This window comes from Lycorma delicatula, chromosome 8 (genome assembly GCF_047948215.1).
Source record: "Lycorma delicatula isolate Av1 chromosome 8, ASM4794821v1, whole genome shotgun sequence".
Classification (NCBI taxonomy): Eukaryota; Metazoa; Arthropoda; class Insecta; order Hemiptera; family Fulgoridae; genus Lycorma; species Lycorma delicatula.
The window spans coordinates 8,387,948-8,411,128 of record NC_134462.1 but is presented as its reverse complement, the minus strand read 5'-3'; the positions used below and the strand labels follow the sequence as shown (position 1 = coordinate 8,411,128).

Sequence of the window (23,181 nt, the reverse complement as noted above, 5' to 3'; positions counted from 1 at the left end):
GAAAAAAATCAAATACGTAGTGATTCTCTTACACCCAGACAGCAAACGGAATTATTCTTACAGTTTGTAGGCGACCCAAAATTCCAGAATGGCACATCTGAGGACATCGATGTTCATCATAACACTGTCAGCAGACAGTAAACTTTTTAATGGATCAAATTATTTAAAAATCGAATAAATGGATCCATTTCTCTTGTATTGCGAGAGAAATTAATGAGGCAAAGCTTCTGTGGCAGTCACAATTTCAATTTCAGTAATCAACAGTAATAGTGGTTGTAAATGCCCAGTGGTAGTGCTGAATGCCCTGGGAGTATCCATGATGCAATGATATGAAGATACTCTGTTAGAGTAAAGCTCAAGAAAGTACCAAAGTGATCATATGTTGTGCAGTTTTACACAACATTACAATCCAGCTAAATGGCAACCTTGAGTTAGTAAACGAAGATCAATGTTTGCTGATCAAGAAAAGTTTGAGAATAGATTAACAACAATCAAAGTTGAAGAAAAACACAAAAGCATGATGGATTTGCTCAATATTGTATAAATTATTGAAAAATGTATTTTTTTAAAAGCTAGTACAGGTAATGATTTTCTTTTGCATTGTAACAAATGATAAAATTAGAATGATACTTTCTAAAAAAAAAAAATTATTTTTATAACATAAATGTAAATGTGTGTGCATGCGAACATACCAACAATGGTCATGTTTCATGTGCTCAACAGACAAGACAGACACAAGATAATTTTTACTGATAGACATCACCTCTTGATATTTTTTTAATTTTGTAATTTTTTTATTCTTTTCAACTTCTTTATTATATTTATTTTTATCCAATGGCTAGAAAAAGGGAAGGATTATAAATAAATTTATTACAAGTTGTAAAATATTAAATAATTATTAGATTCATCAATTTTAACATTTGTTTGGGCTGATTTTTTGCAAATGTTCTTTATAATTTTTCAATTTGCAGAATTTCTTCTTCGATTTGCAGTTTACTCAACTCCATTTACTGCAGGAGTGTAATCATTGCAGTTATAGCCAGGACAAATCTTTACTTTCTTCATACGCATAACTGTTTTAACGCTTGATGTAGTTCTGATCCGTTATTTCTGAGCTATTTTTTCTTCCAACATTTTCAGACCGAATACTTTGTAGGTAGTCATCTTCTATGTTCCTTATTCCAGCTGATAAACTTCCCAGGTCCTTACTGAACATCGGATTTCCATTTTCGTAACTTATTAATTCCAGAAGTGTAGTTTCCAGTGATTTCAATCTAATTTTTTTTTATTTTCTATTGTTTTAGTGTAAATTTTCTTCTTTGTAGCAGCTTTCATATTGCTTAACATTTTTATTAACAGCATTAATAAAATGCACGTTACCAAATGCATTTGAGTAGAAATCCATGATTAGTTCCCAGGCTTGTTTTTTGACAATGATCACTTTTGACAACTGAGACTTTTCAAATACTGTTTTCTGATAATAATTTTGCAAACAAATTCCTGCTTAGCCTTTCATCTATTCTCTTTGGCAGATTAAGAAGTCATTTTCAAATAGTTGTAAAATATCAGCCAGCAACACTTCTTTACAGAAAGAGTTCAAATATAATGAAATTAAGATTACTTCATGTCAACCAGCAAACAAAGGAACAGAACATGTCACTGTAATCACATGAATGTGTTTCCATCAAAAATATAATAACAAATAGATATAAAGCAAACTTAGTAGTTACTAACTATAGCTGTTACTTAAGTTTTTTCCAGATGATAACAAACTGGACTGGTTACTAGTATCAGCATTTTTATTCATCTCATTTTGAAAAATTGCTAAAACTAATTAGTAGAGATTAACACTAGTAGTTGGTTATTAACTTTTTATTCACTTTACCTAATATTTTTTTATATATTGTTACAGATTTAATTACATGAATGAACTAATACTACGCAGGAATAATTTCAATTTTTTTATTACTAATAATTACAACTTTGACTAAAATCTTATTATTTGTCTTGATACAATAAAAGTAAAAAATATAACCATTTGAATCACTAAACCAAATATATATTTATATCTAAATACGTTATTAGCAATGTTTTTTTTTTAATTCTTAGAACATTTTGTTATGCAGATACTTAAATTTCATTTCACTTTATAAATGATACTTATTAGATTACTTAAATCAGAGTTATTTATTTTTTTTATTTTATTATATCTCAGTTTATTTTAAAGTTAACTTTTTCTTAACTGAATAAACTAGAACCGATGCCATGTCAGTTAATCAAATGTCTGATTAAACAATTAAATTTTACATTTAAGTAATAACTACAGCTATCAACAGACACTCTAATGTAATTAGGTTTCCCACTTACATAATCACAATTGCGGTTTCAGTTCCTGCCATAAATTTTTAATTTTTTAACATAGTATAAATAAAAAAAATTAATCTTTGGAGCCCTATTCATTGGGGTAACTGATTATCTGATTTATATATTAGAAAACTGATAATCATAGAAAATGAGTATTATTAATATCTTTGATTTACAATTACAAAAAACATTAACCAAAATGAACTATGTTTAAACACTTACCAATAAATAAATGTTTTAATTGATCCTTCTGTATAATTCAGTACAATTCACATTCTGTATAATTCAGTAAAATAAACAGAATTTAGATTTCAGAACAAAAGATCACAGTTTTTAATGCTATCCACCTGACTATAAAGCTAAATTATGAAAGGAAGTGACTGTATATATCTATCTTGTATTATAAAGATAAAACTCTGACTTTTAAATGTAAGTTTACTAATGATTAAGACCCAATGTACAACAACTAATATCAAAATACAGTAACCAATACATCACCAGGTATTTAACTGATTAATTAGGTCAGTGGTCAGTATGAAGTCTTCTAAATCAACTCTTCTTGTGTTCTTTTATTCCAGAAACCTGAGAATTTTCAACTGTTTTTTTCTCATCTCATTTCATTGTTAAAATGCACATGTAAATAAATTTTCAAGGCAAAATAATAGAAGAAAAGCATGCATAAATCGTATGTTATTGATTTTTCCTAATTTTACTTATCGTAGGATATTTATAATTGCTATATCTAACATTTTTTTAAAAACTACTTATGTTTATAAAATGTATTAATATCGCACAAAATCAGTAATCCGTATCTTTCAACCTACAATAAAAAATTATTGCAGTTACAATTATCTAATTAATCAATTTTCAATTTAAAAATATTGCAACAAGTTGCAAGATTTACACATAGTAAATTACAAGTTGTACTAACTGAGATTTAATGAAACCATGAGTTGTGTTAATATCACATAAATCCACGAGTTCCTGAAGCCAACTTGAAGTTGATGTTCAAGTCAGTAACTCCAGTGTCGGTTAGCCTTTTATAAATAAACCATGAGCTAAAATTTTAATTACAAACAGTCAAATAGTTATTGACGTAATTCAATAAAAGCATGTCAATCTTTTACACCTCAGCACTTTTTCTTTTATCCTAGTACTACATTCTTAGCAAAATGCAGGGCCTGACCTACCGCATCATAATTTTTACCCAGAAGAGAGGATACTAAAAAATTTATGTTCCTTTCATTTTTCAGCATTTCAGGAGTAAATGCTAACCGGTTTTCTATTTGTTTCAGATTACACATTTTCAATCTTCTAAAAAAAATCCTTAGTTTTTTTTTACTTTTTCGGAAATGAAACTTTCTTTTACTTTGCCCGTGCAATCTAAAAATAAGATTAGCAAGTGTGTTAATGGGTCTTTAATGAGAAGACTTTAAAAATAGTATAACTTTGAAAAATAGTTTAGGTTCATTGAGTGATGTCTTAGCAATGGTTTAAACAATAGCACTATGTTATCCTTCATCCTGATGTGTCCATGCCCCTATTGTTCTACTCTGTTATGGGATCTAATATACTACTCCCAAACCAGCAAGGAATTATTTTTTTAAATAAGTGATATCTAATTTTTCAACAACAAACACATTTTGTCTGTATAAGCAGATACAAACGCCTTTTAATTAAAATAATCTTCATTCTGAAAAAAAAACTGTAAATTATTTACGTAGGCTGATATCAAAGTTACTCTAATATCTTAAGCAATACTAGCTACAGCTTAATAATTTACAAAGGATCTATTAGCATAAAATATCAGACATTTCTTTAGTTTTATGTCATAAATTCTTTCAGTATTCTCAACAGAAAATTCTGTTAGGAATCAATTTCTTATGCAAATATTAAAATTGAAATCAATAGAAATTTAATTATATATATTTTTTGAATATCTTAACTGAAATAATTCTTAGAATACAATGCTATTAGAAATAAATCTATGAATGCACCTGTAGACTAGGTTCTATTTATATTAAACACATGTGCAAAAGAAAAGCAGTTGATATTAGTTGAAAACTAAAAAACTGCTTTTAGCAACTAAAAGCAGCTTGGGACACATCAGTTGGAATACATTCAACATAAGAAACTTAGATAAATCAGCTGCTCTTGGCCATATTAATTGTTGGAAACTTCTATTGTAATTTATAGAAAATAGAAATACAATAATACTAATTCTCCTTTGATTTTGAACATTTATATTACATCAATTAATTTTAATTTATATTAGATATATTAAAAAATCAAAATTAGATTTGGGATGAACTTGATATGATAAAGATCAAAAGAATTATATCTTGATTTTCAGTCTGTAATATTTTAATTGTTTAAAATTAATAATTTACATTAAAAAATGAAATTAACTTACTTTAGCTGAATAAGTAATTATATTTCTGTAGTACATATTAGGAGATACTGACCCAAAAAGCACCTCAGCCCCAAGTTCAGCTTTTTGCAAGATCACTGTAATGGAAACACTCCCTTAACAAGTCAATAAAAATCTTCTTTGTTGCACATGACAGATGAATAAAACTACCCCTTTCCCCAACCAAACCACTTAAATAACAAAAACATAATAACTCTACATATCACCATATCCTTAGCAGAGATCTCATTGGTTTAAACCAAAATCCACATAGCACCTTTACGAAAATGGAATCAAGAATACAGAAGGATAATAAGAAAGGGAAAATCAACCACACAGGGGCCATGAAAGAAAATAAAATAATCCATCCACAGAACTGCTCAAGAGTCTTACCACATAACTACTCTCATCCTGTTTAAAACGAAAGATCAAGGTCTCTACTCAGGATGGGAGCAGATATTACTATGGACATATGATTTTGAATTGATCAACCCTGGAATATTCTAAAACAATTGTTTTTCAGATTTGTAGACCCAAGAATGGTCTCCTACTTATCACCCTTAAGGAAAATATCACCAACTCCCAGAATTATGTGCAAAGAAAAGTGAAAGTATCAAACTATAAACTGTTCAGTCAGATTCCCACAGAGGGTTGGAATGAAGAAGTGATGCTCTACACAAATTATGTATCTATAAATAATTGCTGCCTGCAGAATCACTAAGCTTTAAGTAAATTACAAGTTTACATACCGCATAATAATCACTTACTGTTAAATTGTAACAATTTATAATAATTTATTTAAAATATAAATATATATGAATTTATTTATTTATTTTGTTAAATATTCCCAGAGATATATAGCATCAAACATTTTGGTATAATGTTTTAGTGAATTAATGATCACAAAGTTGGTTAATAAAAATATACTGTACTTAGTATAAAAATTAACTGTTATCACAATTAACTCATAATAACTTTATCAACTATTAAATTGCAATAGTAAACCCTGCAGTAGATGGCTCTACATTAGATTATAAGAAGTTTATTTTAAAAAATAATAAGAAAAATACAATGAATTCTAAATGCATTAAATTACTCTATTTTACTTGTAAGTAAATACATAATACCATTTTAGTAACTGTTATCTGTAGTTGTTGTATTTATAAATAATTTTATGTAACTATAATGTAATTTCTAATAATTAATTAATTACTGATTGTGTATTGCATTAATGTTTTGTTAGAATATGTGAGAAATTGGTGATGTTTGAATTTCCTAACTATGGTGACCAGGAATGAACTTCTAGAAATAAGATACATTTGAAAAAAAGATTTCTCTCATACCACTCAGCTTACAATTCACTTTGTATTTTTTTTTTTTTTATATAACTGGATGAAAGGCTAAATTTGAAAGAAACACTCCACAGGGAATTGCACCAACACTCATAAGCTTGATATCGTAATAATCCATTCCAATCAATATCCAAAGGTAGCTTCTCATTGACAATGCAGAGTTTCAATTTAGTGTTGTTAATTGGTTTTTTTAAAGTAATTCACTGAGATAAGTATTTAATTATTCCAGAACTATTGTGGATGGATTATATTTTGAATTTTTTTCTTCCTGAGACCTATTGCAGTAGATAAATGTGTCCATATCAGGTAACAAAATCAATATTACAGCTGTTCACAACAATACAGCAATTATAGAAATACTTATTTATTGAACTTCAATTCATTCCGTGGGTTCAAAAAAAATTGGGTTTCTGAAAGAAACCCAATTTTTATTTGAGGTTACCCAAGTAGGTAACAAACAGTTAATATAAATGATGTGAAAAATAATATATTTAATCAGCTTAAATGTTCTTTAACAAGACATTCACTTCAGGAATGTGACAAGTGTGATCTCCCAGATTTTTCTTCTTTATTAACAAATGATTATCTCAAATCTTTTAATCATATAATGCCATAATGAAACTACATTGCCACAGCATACTTCTGCAAGTTCTTCACATATTTAAATATCTTTATCTTTTTATCAAAAATAAAGTTATTTTCTTTTCCCTATACAAGACGAATTTTCAGTTAAATATTTTGAAGAATGACTACCTCAAAACATTAAACGTAATTAAATTAGTAAATTCATCCAGGGTTTGTGACTTAATACACAACTTTATTTATGATAGTGTTTCTGTTTAGTTAGTAGTATTAGTGTACCTTTATTATTCTTATTCAATGTTCCTTGTAGATAGATATTTTGTGTTGAAGAAAACTGAACAGGCATTTTGACTGAATTTTTTCCCTCTGCTTCAACCCAGTCACCACAGTTGTGATTCTGACATCAAACATAAAGCAGTATTTTACTTATTCTATGTACTACATGCATTTTATTAGACAAGTAAATATATAAATGTTATTTATTATATTAATACGTTGGCGTAATTATTATGTAATAATACTATAATGCTGCGATAAATGTTTTATATTATTACGTATTGTTAAAGATAATAATTTTAACTGTATTATTTGTAATGTTTGTAAAAAGTATAATGATAAATTTATATGGATGCTATTAGAATAATTATTATATATTCTTATTGCAAGTGGTTAATTTATTTAAAATAAATGAAATTTTATCATTGGAAATTAACTTACCTATTATTACCACTTTATTTTTTTAATGTACTAATTTTGTATAAATATATAACACTTTTTTTAATGTAAACACCTTTTTGATGATAATCGTTTATATTTCATATTACTTCTGAGTTGTTCTCACAAATGCCCACATCTTCAGCTTTGGTAATAATTTTTTAAGGAATAAAAATTTTCTTATAAGAAATATATATATATATTGGTGCTTAATAATCTATTTATTTTGTTCATGTTGAAAGTCTGTGTATTTGTATTGGTACTGCATAATAATGATACACTTTATTCAATAAAAAAAAGAAAATGGATTTATATCCAAAAAAAATTTGGTTTAGACTATAGTAATTTAAAAATCTGCAGTAAACCAAATACAAAGATACTATGACAAATAACAAATAATTGAATATTATAAATATTATAATACGTAAACAGATAATATTTTATAATTTCAGTTATAATACATTATTAAAATATACTGAATAACAATTCATATATATATTAAAAAAATGTTTATTAATTAAATTTATAATTTTATTTAAAATTAAATGTCATTGTTATTAGATATTTTGTACATTTCCATTATGTAAATGATACAGTACTATAAAAAAAGACAACCAGGTAGATTTTTCACTTTAATTAATTTGTATCTCATTTCTGTTATATATTTCCTTTATACCATTTTTAGCTTTACTTTTTTTCGCTGTGTGTGAGTGTGCATGCTTGTGTTGCAGTCAGTAATTTTTTTTTATATATCTTAAAATGGGCATAACCATTCTAAACAATAATAATTCCATGACAAATAATAATAATCCCCTGCCAGAATTATAAGGAAAAGTGATGCTTGTAGAAACAGCACTGTTGGACTATTAGATCTGAAATCAATTCAGTGACCAATCAATTGCTGGGATACGTAAATTAGAAGAAAGGAACTGAATGTCATTAACTCCTGTTCCTTTTACACCGATCAGGATTTCTGTAACACTAGAGAGGCTACAAAAAGTCTTTAGCAGATGGGTCCATACATAAGTCTACTATAACAGTAAGATTATTTCATACAAGAAATATTTTCAGTAAATTATGGGTTACTAGTAAATTTGGATCAATTCAGCCTGAATATTTTTACCTACAAATTTATTGTAATTTAAAATTGTGAACTATATAAGTGCAATGTTCCATTTTTAAATTAATCTAATTTTTTATTAAATTAAATCTGTTTAATTATATAAAAATCAGTTTTTTTACTTTTTGAAACTGTTACCATACCCAAAGTAGGATTTTATTTTTAAAATTTTACACTGTGAACATGTTTTTCTTTTATTGGTCAGTTATTGTTTTATGTATTCTACCTTCAATTTTTATCTTCTCATTTTAACATTCAGAAGAATAAATAAGGTGTACTCTTAAGCATTCATATAACACAATTGTGTTAAATGTATTCAACAGTATACACAAAAGCACATAAACACACATGCGATATAAACACAATTTTTATATAATTTCCTTTACTAGTAAGTTTAAGTAATAAAAACTGAAAAATATATAATTATCTCAAGAAACAGAAAGAGAAATTTTGGAATATAAAATGGTTATATGATTCAGGTAATGAATATTGAGTTACATTAGGCGAGTTCCTACCAAACCCAACTGATTGTAGAAATTTTATCTGTTTTGATTTTATACAGCGCATATTTTGTGTGTATATTATGTATGTATGTATAAATGTATGTATGTAAAATAAATATATGACATAGTTTGCTAGTTTTGTAATAGTTTTTTAAAAGTTAATGTTAATAAAATTTAATAAAAAAATTCTTTAAAAAAAAGTTTAATATTATTGTATTATTTTTAAATTGAATAAGTATTGTATAATGTAAAGTAGTTAATTACTATAGATATATTTAAAAAAAAGATAGCGAATAAAAATTGTTATGAAATGATATAATAATGTTATTACTTCTTGATATTTCCAGTTGTATATAATGTGGTTGTCACTATCAGATTATCCCACAAGAGCCTCTTTGTTCTTCTTCTGCTTCAAACCCAGAAAGTTACATAAAACAAACTTTTGTAACCTTCATTACTTATTGTATAAAAATAAATAATTCATAGATTTTAAGCATTAAGCAACCGCTTTGCACTACTAGAGTCAACACTATTTATGGCTTCAAACTACTCTAATTCAACATATTAGGGTAGTGAAAGTAAGTGGAACAGCAGAATAATATTATAATCTGGCATTCATATCTTTTTAATTTTCCAGTAATCTGTAGATATTTGCTGCTTAAAAATGTAGTTCTTTTCTCTAAGGAAAAAAGAAAGAAATCATTGGAATAGCAGAATGAGAATAGCCAACCTTAGTTTTCCACTAACAAAATAGATTTTTAAACACTTAAAACTTAAGCTTTATCACCAACATTATTTTTCAAGAGAGAACATTTTTTGTAAATAATTACAGTATGATATTTGAATCTGTCAGTATTGCAGAAAAATACATTAAGTGCCAAAATTATATTGCTTTCTAGCTTCCATATCCTTTAATTTTTCAATTGCCAAAGTAGATTTTCAATTATTATGTACATTAAATTTCAGTTAAACACTTTTTCTTTGTGAAAATGAGGACCACTCATAGTTTCAGTAACCTAATTATATCTATCAAGATAACAGAACAAGAGTTATCTATAAATATACCTTGTCTTTCAGTTTTCTACTATCCTTTTAGATTTATTAACTAATTTAAAATCTAAATTTTAATGGAATTGATCTCCCAATGCTTCTTCATATTGGGAGAATGAATACAATTTGAAGCTACAAAAGTAGATTTTCATCGATGAATCAAGATTCAAAATTTCCAACATGATTGATTCTAACAAGATAGAAGAAATGAATTATAATCAAAAATGTAGTTTATAACTGAACTTCCTACTACTATCATTAGTCTTTTACTCTACAGGTAAAATTTTCTGGTATATACTATTTGAATAACCAATGCAACACAATGTTGAACAATTAACAGCTAAGCTTTAACTAATTCATCATGGTAATTTTTGCAATAATTTTACATCTGTAAAATAAATTATATCTTAACTGTCATAAAATATCATAATATTTTAACATCATATATCACATTACTCATAGATTTTTTTTTTACTAATGAAATATAAACTGCATGTAAATCTGTAATATGTTAGCTCATTTAAACTAATATTCTATTTCTAAATTCACGCTATTAATGAAAAAATAATATGAATGCATGCATTATGTGGTTGAGCCCAGCACTAATTCTCACTTTCAACATTTGGGTCTCTTGTACAGTCACTTAATTAGAATTCTTGAGTTTTGCGTATATACTAAACTTTCCCCACTAATAACAAATGATACAACTTTCTGATTTGACTGAGAGCCACAGATTTTAGCAACATCCATCAAACACCACCACCAGGAAGAAAGGGATCAAGGAGGTAAGGTAATAGTTGAATATTGAAAATCTACCCAAAGAGGGATTGTAAAAAATATGAAACCCCCTCTTAAGCAGCACTTAAAGGCCCCTTCTACGACTCCCATAATCATTAAGGAAATCTTTGGCAATAATTAAACCTAGGATGGTGGCAGCAGCACATTACTTAACATTCTTTTTTACCAGTGAAATATATAAACTGCAATGACCTGCTTTTCCTTAAATAACACCTGGGAGCTAAATAACACCTGATACTAAATACCTGGGTACAGGTTCAGGCTCCGAAAAAAATTCCATCCTCATAATTATAGTGAAGTACCAAACTGATTTATAATGGTTCAATTATACACCCCAATGGAGATAGAATCAGAACTACAAACTTGAACTGCTTCTTATTAATAAATTTGTTACATAAGCTACGTACTCTTTACACTGTATCTACTGCAGTATACAAGTACAACACTTTAATTTGAATTGTTATTAAAAAAGATTTTCTGCCAAACAACTCTTAAAACAATAATATGAAATTGATTGAGGAGATAAAATAATTTCTGTACAAAATTGTTTATACCTATATTATTATTTATTAAAATTAAATTCTTTTCTATAATATCATTATTATTTAGTATATAATGAACATTCACACAATAATGCATAGCAATGAAATAAAGATATACAGTCAAGTACAATTAAACGAAGTGCACAGCAGCAGTAACAGCTTCTGAAGTTGTTGCCCAAATCACAATGCATCTTCACGACAAATGTATTATTATCAGCAAAGGTTTAGCAGTAGAAATTGGAGAAGAAAAAATATTTTTACTAAATTGTACAAAACATATATATCAATCTACCTCAACTAATTCCAACGGCTGAAGAAATATCTGGAAAAAAAATCCAATTCATTACATCAGTCATGAACTGTAGTCCAATGAATCATTGGATATCATTCAATTAATCATTTTGAAATTAAGAAAAATTACTAACTACAAAAGCGTCTTTTAAAAAGTACATTTTACTTTACTAAAGCATTTTAATTTTCAAATATTTTTAAGTTAATTAATAAATGTTTTCTTAAACACATTAAAAGCACAAATCAAAACTCAGACACCAGACACACCAGTTGACTGTACTACACCCCACCCCCACAAATTAAGCAAATACATCAACTTAACATTTGAAAGCAGCTTGTACATAATCAACAAAAAAACAACTATTGACAAAATTTAAGGACTCTCTCTCTCTCTCTCTCTCTCTCTCTCTCTCTCTCTCTCTCTCCCCCCCCCCTACATAACTCCATAGCCCCATCCTTCAGTAAAGGCAATTTTTACATTAACATAATTGTCAAAGAACTATCAATAAACAATATGAATCCATAAAAAAATGAAAAATCACTACCAGAACTAACACTGAAATTATAACTCTGAACACGGGTCATACAAGAAAAATTTAATTTCACGTATAACAAAAAGTACATTCAAGTAGTCCTAGCAATGGGTTCATAGTCTATTTCTAGACTCTGTTGAAATATTTTTATACAAACATAAGATATATCCAATGCTAAATTAGACCCATATATATTAACTGCCCAATATGAACACAAAAAATTATACTTAACTTCTTTTGCATCACCACAACCAAAACAGATACCAAACACAATTTTAAAATACACAGAAAACTCGTTACAAATGACACCTACTGATAACACACCCCAATTAGATGCAGTATAAACATTCTTAGGTATGTTAACTGCCTAATAACCACTTTTATATCAGTCAAAAACTATACTGAGAACTCAATACAACAGCATCCAACATAGATTAAGATTCACCTATCCAAACTTATAGACATGTTATATAAAATGTAGAACAAAATCAAAAAATTTAACTAATGAAAGAAAATACACTATACTGACATATATCAACCTAAAGTAATATAAGATTTTCAATCTTTTCAGGAAATATTTCTATACCACTTTTTAAACCAATAACAAAATACACAAGTTTATACATCAAACTAAAAAAATATATATAGTAACAAACATACCACCTAATACATAAATTACAAATGCAGTGATTGGAATTACTACAATGACAGGTACTATTCAGTACTTTTGCAAATCATCTCAGAAATAAGACATATAATGAATATTAAAAAAATAGTAATATAAAACCAGTATCCATAAGTCGAATAAATAGAACCAATATCTCAATACAGTTGAACAATATGAATTTTAGGAAAAAGTAAATTAGATAAAAAACAGTACATTAAACAAATACAACAGAGATCAAATTAGATTGCTTGATTACATGCTTAAGGAAATTTCCTATTTTTTTTAGTAAAGACACCATTAACACAAACTACTACTGGAAATTCCACTTGAAGAGTGCTAATAATTACTTTTGAAATTAATTTTGAAGTTAATTATGTGTAATAGGTACTCCTTCAATCCCGCCAGCTTTTTAATTCTGAGATGATGAAGAAAATAAACACATTGTTATAAAAACGTATGATGTATTGACAATGATTAATGACAAATATCTATTTAACTGCACTGAGTGGAGCCAGCAACCAGGATCATGGTTGTTAATATGCGACTGACCACTCACTCGTCTGAACGCCTCCCACCACCAATATACCACTAATACGACAGTGACGCTATCTCCAACAATTATTTTAAAAAAGCAATCAAATCTTTGTAGGGTCAATTTAGAACTAATCAAAGATCTTGCTTCCATTCAAACCACTCTCTCCATACTGCAGCTGCATTCAACAAAATTCTCTGCTGGTTAAACCCTTACTAAATTGAAAATATTATAATAATGGTTACATTTCTTCCTTGATGAAATTGGACAAACTGACTGATAGCAACTGACACTGAATTGAGCATGTCTGATAGCAGTTCATCATTAGAACATTTTCAGGAGTAGTTTTAATTGTTTTTATCTTTTATGTCTGTTATCTATTTTGATGAAAGAGAGAAATTTCTAAAGTTTACCAGTAACAAAAAATTGCCTTTTTTTTCTTTTTTTTTAAATGTTAGCAATTTGTTTTGAATGTTTGTGAACAAAAAGTATAAAGTACTTACTTTAAGTATTTGTTTTTGTTAAAGTATTTTATGTAATATTTTGTCCATAACTGGTAGTAATGGCTTGTACTATGTTTTGCAGTGATTGTTTATACTATAATCATTTAGGCAAGAGTGTATGCATCAATCTGTCCCATATGTGTATGAATTGCTTATAAATCTTTGGTGGTATCATCTATAAAACATGAAATTTCATTACTCAGTTCTATCCACCAGAAATTGTTTATTAATTAAGATTAAAACTTACCTGCAATTTTAATTCATTTATTTCAATTATTCTTCTTTTGAGCAGACTGTTCATCTTGTGAAGTTCGATCTTTGTTCCATTCTTTAAGGCCTTCTGGCAATTCAGTATCTTCTTCAAATGAACCAGTTCCTTCAACAAATTCTTCATAAGTTGATTTTTCAGGGAATGGTCGAGGCCCAAGTAACTCAATCATATCATCACGACTCAATATTTCTTTTTTCAATAACCGTTCAGCTACCTAGTTACCACAGAAGAGTTTGTTAATTTGATTTATGAAACAGTTAAATAAACAAAATTATCACCTTCAATTAACATGTGAATTACCCTTCCCGAAAATATTTCTGAAAATAGATAATTATTTTAGATAACTCCTTATAATAGCTAACTCCTTCAGTGGAGTTAACACTAATAATGCTGTTAATAGCATCCCTAAATAATTAGGAAATCTCTATAGTGTAGAGTGTAATATTTAATTTGCATTGTATTTGGTTAGTATATATAGTGTTTACACTAAAGTTAGCGCACCTATAAATTTATATTGCTCAAGTTTATTGAAGTTATGTTTTTATGCGCTATATATAAAATCTGAATGTTGTGATTAATAATGGTTGATTCTGTAGTTTTTAATACTTGCATAAGTGTTCTTTGTATCTGGGGAGTGTACATTTATCTGATGTAGTAATTAGTATGGTAACTGCAGTTTGATTTGTTACACTCATGGTTCAGTTCATGTGACAATGGCATTCTGGAAGTAACACAAAAACCTTCTTTCCTAAAAATGTAAAAAATTTTGAATGATTGTTGTTTAATGTTTTTTGTCCCTGTTTATGAGTTTTTAAGGTAACAATTGCTCATAAATTTGGGTGAGTAGCCATACATACGTGCATGCGTGCGTGTGTATGTGTTTGTGTGTGTGTAAGCCTGATTAGGGCTGGTCTAAGTGATATATCAGGCAATGTACATGTTTTTAAGTAGGTGCATGTTCGTGCTGTGTGGAATGAAAAACTGTGTTGTGGATAAGTGTGTTAATCAGTCTTTTAAGTTTTAAATTGAGCATGTCTCTATTTTCAGATATTTATATTAACTTACCTAAGTGTTGCTACATTATGTGTATTAGTTTATTTTTGTTGAGTTTACCGACTATTTTTATTTCATTTGGTTTATGAAATTTAGTAGCGAGTGGTGTGATGAAAGTTAATTTGGTAATTTTATATGGGATCATTGCTACTGGAATTGATTTTCAATGTCAAGGATTAAAAATATGTATGTAACTATTATTAGAATATTCTAGACTCTTGTTCAACAGGCTGACTTCTTGGGTTGTAAATGCTATCTTAATTAAATAATTGTAATTTGACTAATTACACAGATTATATTGCAGGTTATATTTTAGCCAGGAGGCTACAAATGCCTCATTAGGTCTGTTTGAATGTAGTATTTATTGCTGTGAACATTTGAACAATATGAAATTTACCATCACACTACATTTAACATAATACTCTAAATGAACAAACTAGAACATTTATCAAATATAATATTAATTACATATACAACCATCTTAAAACAGGTGCCACTAAAAAAATTTACCAATATTTCATGAAGGAGATGCATAAATAGTTTCAAAAAATTCTGGAAGAATAAATTCCAAGTAATTTGCAACCAGTTGTAAATCATTTTTCATAGCAAAAAAAAATGTTTTAAGATCAAAAGACAATCCTTTTTTATAAAACTCTAATATAATAAATATATTTTTGGTTTAATAAATTGATGACAGAAAATTTTAACAAAAGAATCCAGTAGGTAACAAAAGAAACATTATGTTTAAAGCATATATTGTCACTAAACTATTCCTAACAAATAAGAAACAAAAAATATATAGGCCTCACAAAATGACAAATGGAATATAAAAACAGAATCATTAAACTTTTCAAATTCTTGGCTACATATTTATTTGTTCTTGAATTCCCAAGCATTTTAACATGTTTACTAATACACAGTTATTTGAGGGACAGCTGACATGTAAATGCACACTGGAATGTTTTTTTTGTCTTCAGTCATTTGACTGGTTTGATGCAGTTCTCAAAGATTCACTATCTAGTGCATTGTAACAGAACAAAATGTTGAAAAAATTGATAGGTGCTCCCATCTTGTAGCTTCATCCTCCTACTACTAACATTCCAAAAATCACTGACCCATGCCCTCTCACTTTGTCACTGTTATAAAGCTGAATAAGCCTGCTATGCCAACACTTCTAAACAATCTACTGTGATTGAACTTTTAACAATGGAATAAGTGAATATAAGCAATATTCATTGTTGTCTAAAAGTTGTTTATGGTGATAAAACTGTTAATTGAAGTACTATAAGTAAACCCAACAGGTTGGTCTAGTGGTGAACTCGTCATCACAAATCAGCTGAATTTGAAGTAGAGAGTTCTAAGATTCAAATCCTAGTAAGGGCAGTTACTTTTATATGAATTTGAATACTAGATCATGGATACCGGTGTTCTTTGGTGGTTGGTGGTTGGTGGTTGGTGGTTGGTTAAACACACATCTCAGGAATGTTCACCTAAGACTGAACAAGACTACACTTCATTTACATTCATATATATCCTCATTAAACCTCTGAAGTAATACCTTATAATAGAGCTGAAGGCTAAACAGAAAAAAATAGAAGTACTATGAGTAGGTGTACAATAAGAAATTTTGTACATTAGAATTTGGTAAACGGACATTGAAGATGAACCTCATAATGGTACAATAGTTTTTTTGACTGATGAGAAGCACCAAAAAGAGCTTCTAAGCAACTTAGGAGATATACGTGTTGCATTCAACAGTCCTCAGAGCGATAATTCCATAACATTTATCTACGATAATTTCACAACACAATAATGTTCAGCCACAGCATTACATCCAACTGCTGAGGCTCTTCTGAAGTTGAAATTTGAACCTATTTCACACTCTTCATACTCACCAGATTTTGTCACCATATTCTTCATTTTTCTGCAAATAAATACGGATATTAAGGGTATTCATTTCATCACGGATGAGGTTCTGGATCAAGAAAAAATTGCCAGCATTCTTCAATGATGGAATGAGAAAACCGTTTCATCATTGGGATAAATGTGTAGCTGTAACAGGTCACTACATGAAAAAATAATAAGTTTTTATAGCATAAAATGTACTTTTATGCCAAATCTTTTACAGTTAACTATCTCTTTTCATTTCTGATTTATGACCAATTCTGGATTATGTTTCAGCCAACTTCATATATACCCCATGAATTGGTCTATGAATTGAAATATTTTGCATTTTCTTTTTCAGATATCCTGCAATACATGTATACACTAATTTTTGGGGTAAAATATCACAACAAATATATTAATACATATTTCCTGTGCAGGGTTACAAATACACATAAAAACAAGATATTCCTCTTTTTCATTATTTCATATGCTTACTAATTTAAGAAATAATCAAATTAGTTACCTTAATGACATCTTCTTTATGTTGTTGCAGTAGACTTATGGTATGCTTATGGGCACAATCAATTAAAGTTCTAACTTCAGTATCAATCATATGTGCGGTCTGTTCAGAATATGGTTTTTCCAAGACCATTTCACCTGGTTGTGGCATATCAAAACTAACATTACCTACCTTCTCATTCATACCATAATGTGCAACCTACATAACAAAAAAAACACAAAATAAACGCTTTAAAAATAAATACAGCAGTTATAAAATTATGATACACAAACGGAAATAATCTAGGCATAATTTTAATAAAAACAGAAATTTAATAAATTTTAAATAAAAATTGATAACTGAAAAAACAAATAAACTAACTGTTCGTTCCACGTCAAACCGTCTGGTCTTGCGATCTAGTGGGTGCTAGCACTCGCCGGAAAGTTAGCTCGTACTAGCATTCTACGTTAGAATCCGTTCCAGAGCGGTCTTATGCACTTTCAGTCCAGACGGACATGTTCGGATGAACGCTTAGTTTATTAGTATAAGTTATATATTATTAAGTTTAATTATATGTGTAAAGTTATGTATTAAATGTTCAATTACACGTTATCAAAATGTCAAAACGACAATTCATTAAACCAATATTCAACAAGCAACAAGGCGTTGTCTTCATTCATAACCTATGAAAATACTATAAAATCTACCACTAACAAATCAGATTTCCAGCTTTCACTGTTGAAACCTTGCTTGAATCTCTTTAAAACTGATGATACATGTAACTGAAGGATGTTACCATTTCAATGAACCACAATCGATTCAGGTTGATAATGACGCACTTATGATTCATCTGTAGTAATAATCCTGTTGGCCATGTCTTTTTCATGATAACACCTAGACAGATGTGGCAACGGCCCATTCAATTCATTCTGTTCCTCAGCCAGTTGTTAAGGCATGCATCATGAATAGAATTCTTTGAAATTCAGATGCATTACGCTGCTGATTAAACATAAGAACATCCTACAGAAATAGTGCTATGTTGTCTGTCATTATATGCCTGTCAGATCAACTACCTTCAACTATCTTGCACTGATATAGTTTGATTGATATAGCTATAATCTAAATAGGACAACCAGGTTTCAATAATTTTTAAGTAACCCTAACATTTTATTAACCTAATTAATTATAATTAATTTTGTTATACAACACTTCTCACAATAAACAAGAAATATTTACTTTAGAATATCCTTTTTGTTTTTATTATTTTATACATGCCTCTAACAGAAATACAGTTCTTAAACATTAACATCAAATTTTTTGACTGATTTGTACAATATTTATCAAGTCAAAAGGCCTGATAATCTTCTCTTCTCTCTATTAAATGTTACTAATAACTGTGTTAATAAAATTAATTAAAAATCAAGAAGACTTTTTACCTTCATTAAAAACCAAAACTGAAAATGGTTTAAAAACTAAAAAATGTCTCAATTAGTGAATTATGTTTTACAACTTTATTAGGAGTTTTAGTATTATAAAAATTTATAAATTTTTTAAGTATTTATTTATCTGACTATAATGTTAAGACTGTGACTGCTTTTAGAATAGGTAAGCGATTTAATTTATTATCCTGCGTGATAGTTTTAATTAAAATGTTCCATTATTTTTTGCCAAAAACCTATCTTGCAATAATGTTAAAATTTCATGCCTGAACTGCTATTAATTTTTACACAACAATGAATGTTTAATCCAACGGTAAAAAGCGATAACAGCTATTTTTCAATACTCCTAGAAGACGATGTTGAATTTTTTGTTTCTGAAAAGGTTTAAGAACTAATAGGAGAGAGTAACAAATCTTCTGCAACAGTACAGGTTATTTAATGTTCAATAAAAAGCTACTGAAGCAGCAGTACAGTGTGGCGTAATAGTATGGTTAGTAGATGTATGTGATGCATACATAGTAATCACAATCCTTTTCTTGTCTGTTTATTGTTATTCTATATTAACTATTATATTATATTATTAATATAAACTGTAGCAGTTAAAGATAAACTCTAATAATCATCATTGGCAAAGATGCTTGAAGCATAATAATTTTCAATGAAAATTTATTATTTGTAATAGAGGTATCACATGTATAGGTAACATTGTTGATCTTTTTGAAAAAAGGAAAACATGTATGAAAACCATTTTGGTGTGATATTATTTCATAATATACAAACTTGTAAATCTAACCTGTATGATAATCATGAGTGGGTGTTAGTGCTTAAAAACAAAAAAATATTCATAAAATTTCTTATAATGCCACATAAATGGAATGCAAATATGAAACTAATAATAATATACAAAGCTTTACAAGTTGTCCTTGTAAATGCACTTCTTATTTGTGCAATTTTATAATACAAGGCATCTTTTTAAAGTAAGGTCCACTTTAAATTTGCCACCTATACATGTGATGCAAACAGATCTCGCTAGCATAGCTCAGTTATTTCAATAGTAAGCTGTTAGCAACAACTTAATCATTTTGTTGTTTATATTCATGAATTTTTGACGGCAAATTGATTTCTGATAGAAAAAAGAATTTTGCAGCTGAAATTCACAGGCAAATGTGAACCAAATATTGTGAATGATGCTAAAGTAAGACAGTGGTGATGTTCATTTCAAGAAGGATGAACCATTCATGATGAAGAATGTAGCAGACGGCTGGCAATGATTTTTATTGAAAATGCCGACAAAAAAAATTTAGGAAAACTGGTGCTTCACCGCGTCACAATTGCCTTTGATGTTTCATGGTCTTTGATTTATGAAGTTTTGACTGAAAAATTGGATTATAAAAAATTGTGTGCCAAGTGGGTGCCATTCAAGAAAAAGTCTTGCTGCAGCACATGAACTTTTGCGGCACTAATTATGAAAATGAAGGTGATAAATCATTTGATTACATTGTTACCACAGATGAAACCTGGATTTCTTATTGTAATGTTGAAAAAGGCCGCATTTAATACAATGGCACCATTAATTCTCTCTGTTTACGCCATTGCGTAAAGTTGTTTTAGTCCAATGAATTCAAGGTTATGGTCGAGGAGTCTTGTAGTTTACAGGCTTGGTAATTTTATTTTGCATTTTTGTAAGGCTTATCTACATGTATTTTTAAATAGGTTGTTTGGGTTTGTTTTCGATATCATTTCTCTCAGGCTCCAGCTTGACTGACTGTTGCATCATCATATTGGTGTCAACTTATTTCTATCACGCATTATTTATTGCTGTTTAGTCTTAATATATATATTATTCTTAAGTGTTTTTTTTTATTCTCACAAATTTCAATATTGTCATAGTTCCTAGAAGTCTATTTCTCTTTGTCTGCCCTGATGTCATTTCTTCAACTTGCGTATTCAGAAATTATTTTATCAGTCTTACGTAATTCTTTAGTGGTCTGCTTGCTTGTAAATTATTTTTGTTTTGTCTTCGTTCCTGAATTCCACACGTTTTCTCTATTCGTTCTCATACTAACACTTAGACACTACTTTTGTTGTCAATACACACACACACTCTTCTGTCCATTGCTTTGTTCGCTTCCCCTACTTCTCACCACGCCAGCTTTGTTCATTCTAGTCCTGACTTTCACGTTGCGTGGATCCAGGTCCTCCAGCCTTGGAGGACCAGGTTTCGATGTTCTCTCATATACTGTTAATACTTTTGTCGTCTTCATACTCTTATAAACGTTGCGGTATTTCTTTGTCGAAATATTCTCTAGTTCTACTTGTCACTGTTTCGTGATTTCACCGATCTCTATGTTTTGTTTTGCCTCGTTTCTTTGTTAAGTTACTCTTCCAATTCAGTATATTACGTCTCCGTTAAATGTGTGCCAATCACTACAAACTGCCAATTCTATCGACGCCAAATCTTCTCCAGCTGCTTACTACAATTTCATCGATGCAGAATCTCTCCTAACTCGTTGCTACATATTTGAGATGCCACGTCCTGCTCAACCTCTAAACCACGTTTCACCCCTGTATTCCTGATACACCACTGCAGACTATGTCCATGATTACTGGATGTATTCATTTACCTTCATTCACGAGTTCGTCTCTTGCTAATATTTGTATGCTACAGGCAAGTTCAATTTTCATTATTTATTACGTTAAACGGTTATTTTATCAGTAAAATTTGTGTAACATTCAGTTAATCGTACATTATGCATTTCAATTTCAAGTTTGGTTTAAAAAACCATTTATTCACTTAAGTGCAGTCACGGCAGGTGGCTTAAATAAGGTTATGTCATTGTTCAGGTGCAACATATTTTACGTGCTTAATTATTACAATTTGTTGTTATTGTAATTTACTCTATCTTTTTATCTTGTAACTTGTTAATCGCCGAGACTAATCCTTTTCTACTCATGAACTGTATTCATAATACTGCTCTTAAATTAACCTAAAGCAAATTACTCCTGATGTGCAGTTATGTTTTAGGACTTCTTGTAATTTTATATTTTCAAGAATGCTTATTTACCAAAATGAACTCTATTTATATATTATTACTTATTTTAATGTGATTATATTGTAATTAACTCTTTTTTATACTGGAATTATTGTAATTTATTTTTCTAAGTTAATGACATCTGTTCATTGCTAATTTTCATTATTACAGAATATGTGGTTAATGCAATAGTTTTCCAGTCATACTACGTTTATTGATGTTTTGTTTTTCTAAGTATATAATTGTAAATAAGGTGCTGTATGTACTCTTGTTTTCAGGCCTTCTTTAAATTGTAGATTTTCAAAATGTGTATTTGAAAATTATATATTCATGTATTTTCTCATTTATTATCATTATTCATATGTTGATTCAGCTAATATTTCTTATATAGAATTAAGTTATGTTTATTTCTTAATTTCTTTTAATTTTTTTTACGGTTATGATTTAACATAAGTTCATTTGTTTTCTTTCAAATTAAAGTCCAATTTCTTTTGGCAAATACGAGCTGTGTGTTCCTTTTATTTTTTGTTAACTTTTCCCAACACTCTCCTAGACCGAATAAATTCAAACAAGAATGTTCAGTAAAGAAGCTTATAAAATTTTAAAATAAATTTTTTTAAACACCTTTAAAATTTTTACAAAAATAATTTTGTATATCTTGAGATTTGGAAGACAAAAATAGTAACTTTCTTTAAGTATTACATTATTATGAATATTTTTAGATATTTTCTCACTTTTTTTCATCCGCATAAGAAAGTTTAACAAAGTTTTATAGTAAAAATTAATCAGTAAAAGAGTAAAATTTTATAATAGATTAATTTTGATAAACCATGATACATTATGTCTCTTTTAAATAAAATTATTCTTATCTAGTTTTAACTATGAATGTGATGGATATTTCACAAATTGACCAAGGTTTAAAGGTAAATTTAATTCTGTTATTCTCAAAGTATAATAATGAGCATTATTTGGGGATTTGGTTCTGAATGAACAAAACTTGTTACATAAGAGTGTATTTGTGAGTGTAAAATTGTGTTGT

General features: G+C 28.5%; 1 protein-coding gene across 1 annotated transcript in view; it reads right to left on the bottom strand.

Annotated features, from left to right (window-relative positions):
• Positions 1–11,437: 11,437 nt before the first annotated feature.
• The window catches only part of Afg3l2 (AFG3 like matrix AAA peptidase subunit 2), a 58,803-nt gene continuing 47,059 nt past the window's right edge, over positions 11,438–23,181 (bottom strand). Inside the window, exons 13-15 of the mRNA XM_075372524.1 lie at positions 17,696–17,890; positions 14,209–14,446; positions 11,438–11,757 (exon numbers count right to left, since the gene is read on the bottom strand). Of these exons, the coding sequence (XP_075228639.1) occupies positions 14,231–14,446; positions 17,696–17,890 (411 nt within the window). The 3' untranslated portion in view covers positions 11,438–11,757; positions 14,209–14,230. The remainder of the gene's footprint in view (positions 11,758–14,208; positions 14,447–17,695; positions 17,891–23,181) is intronic.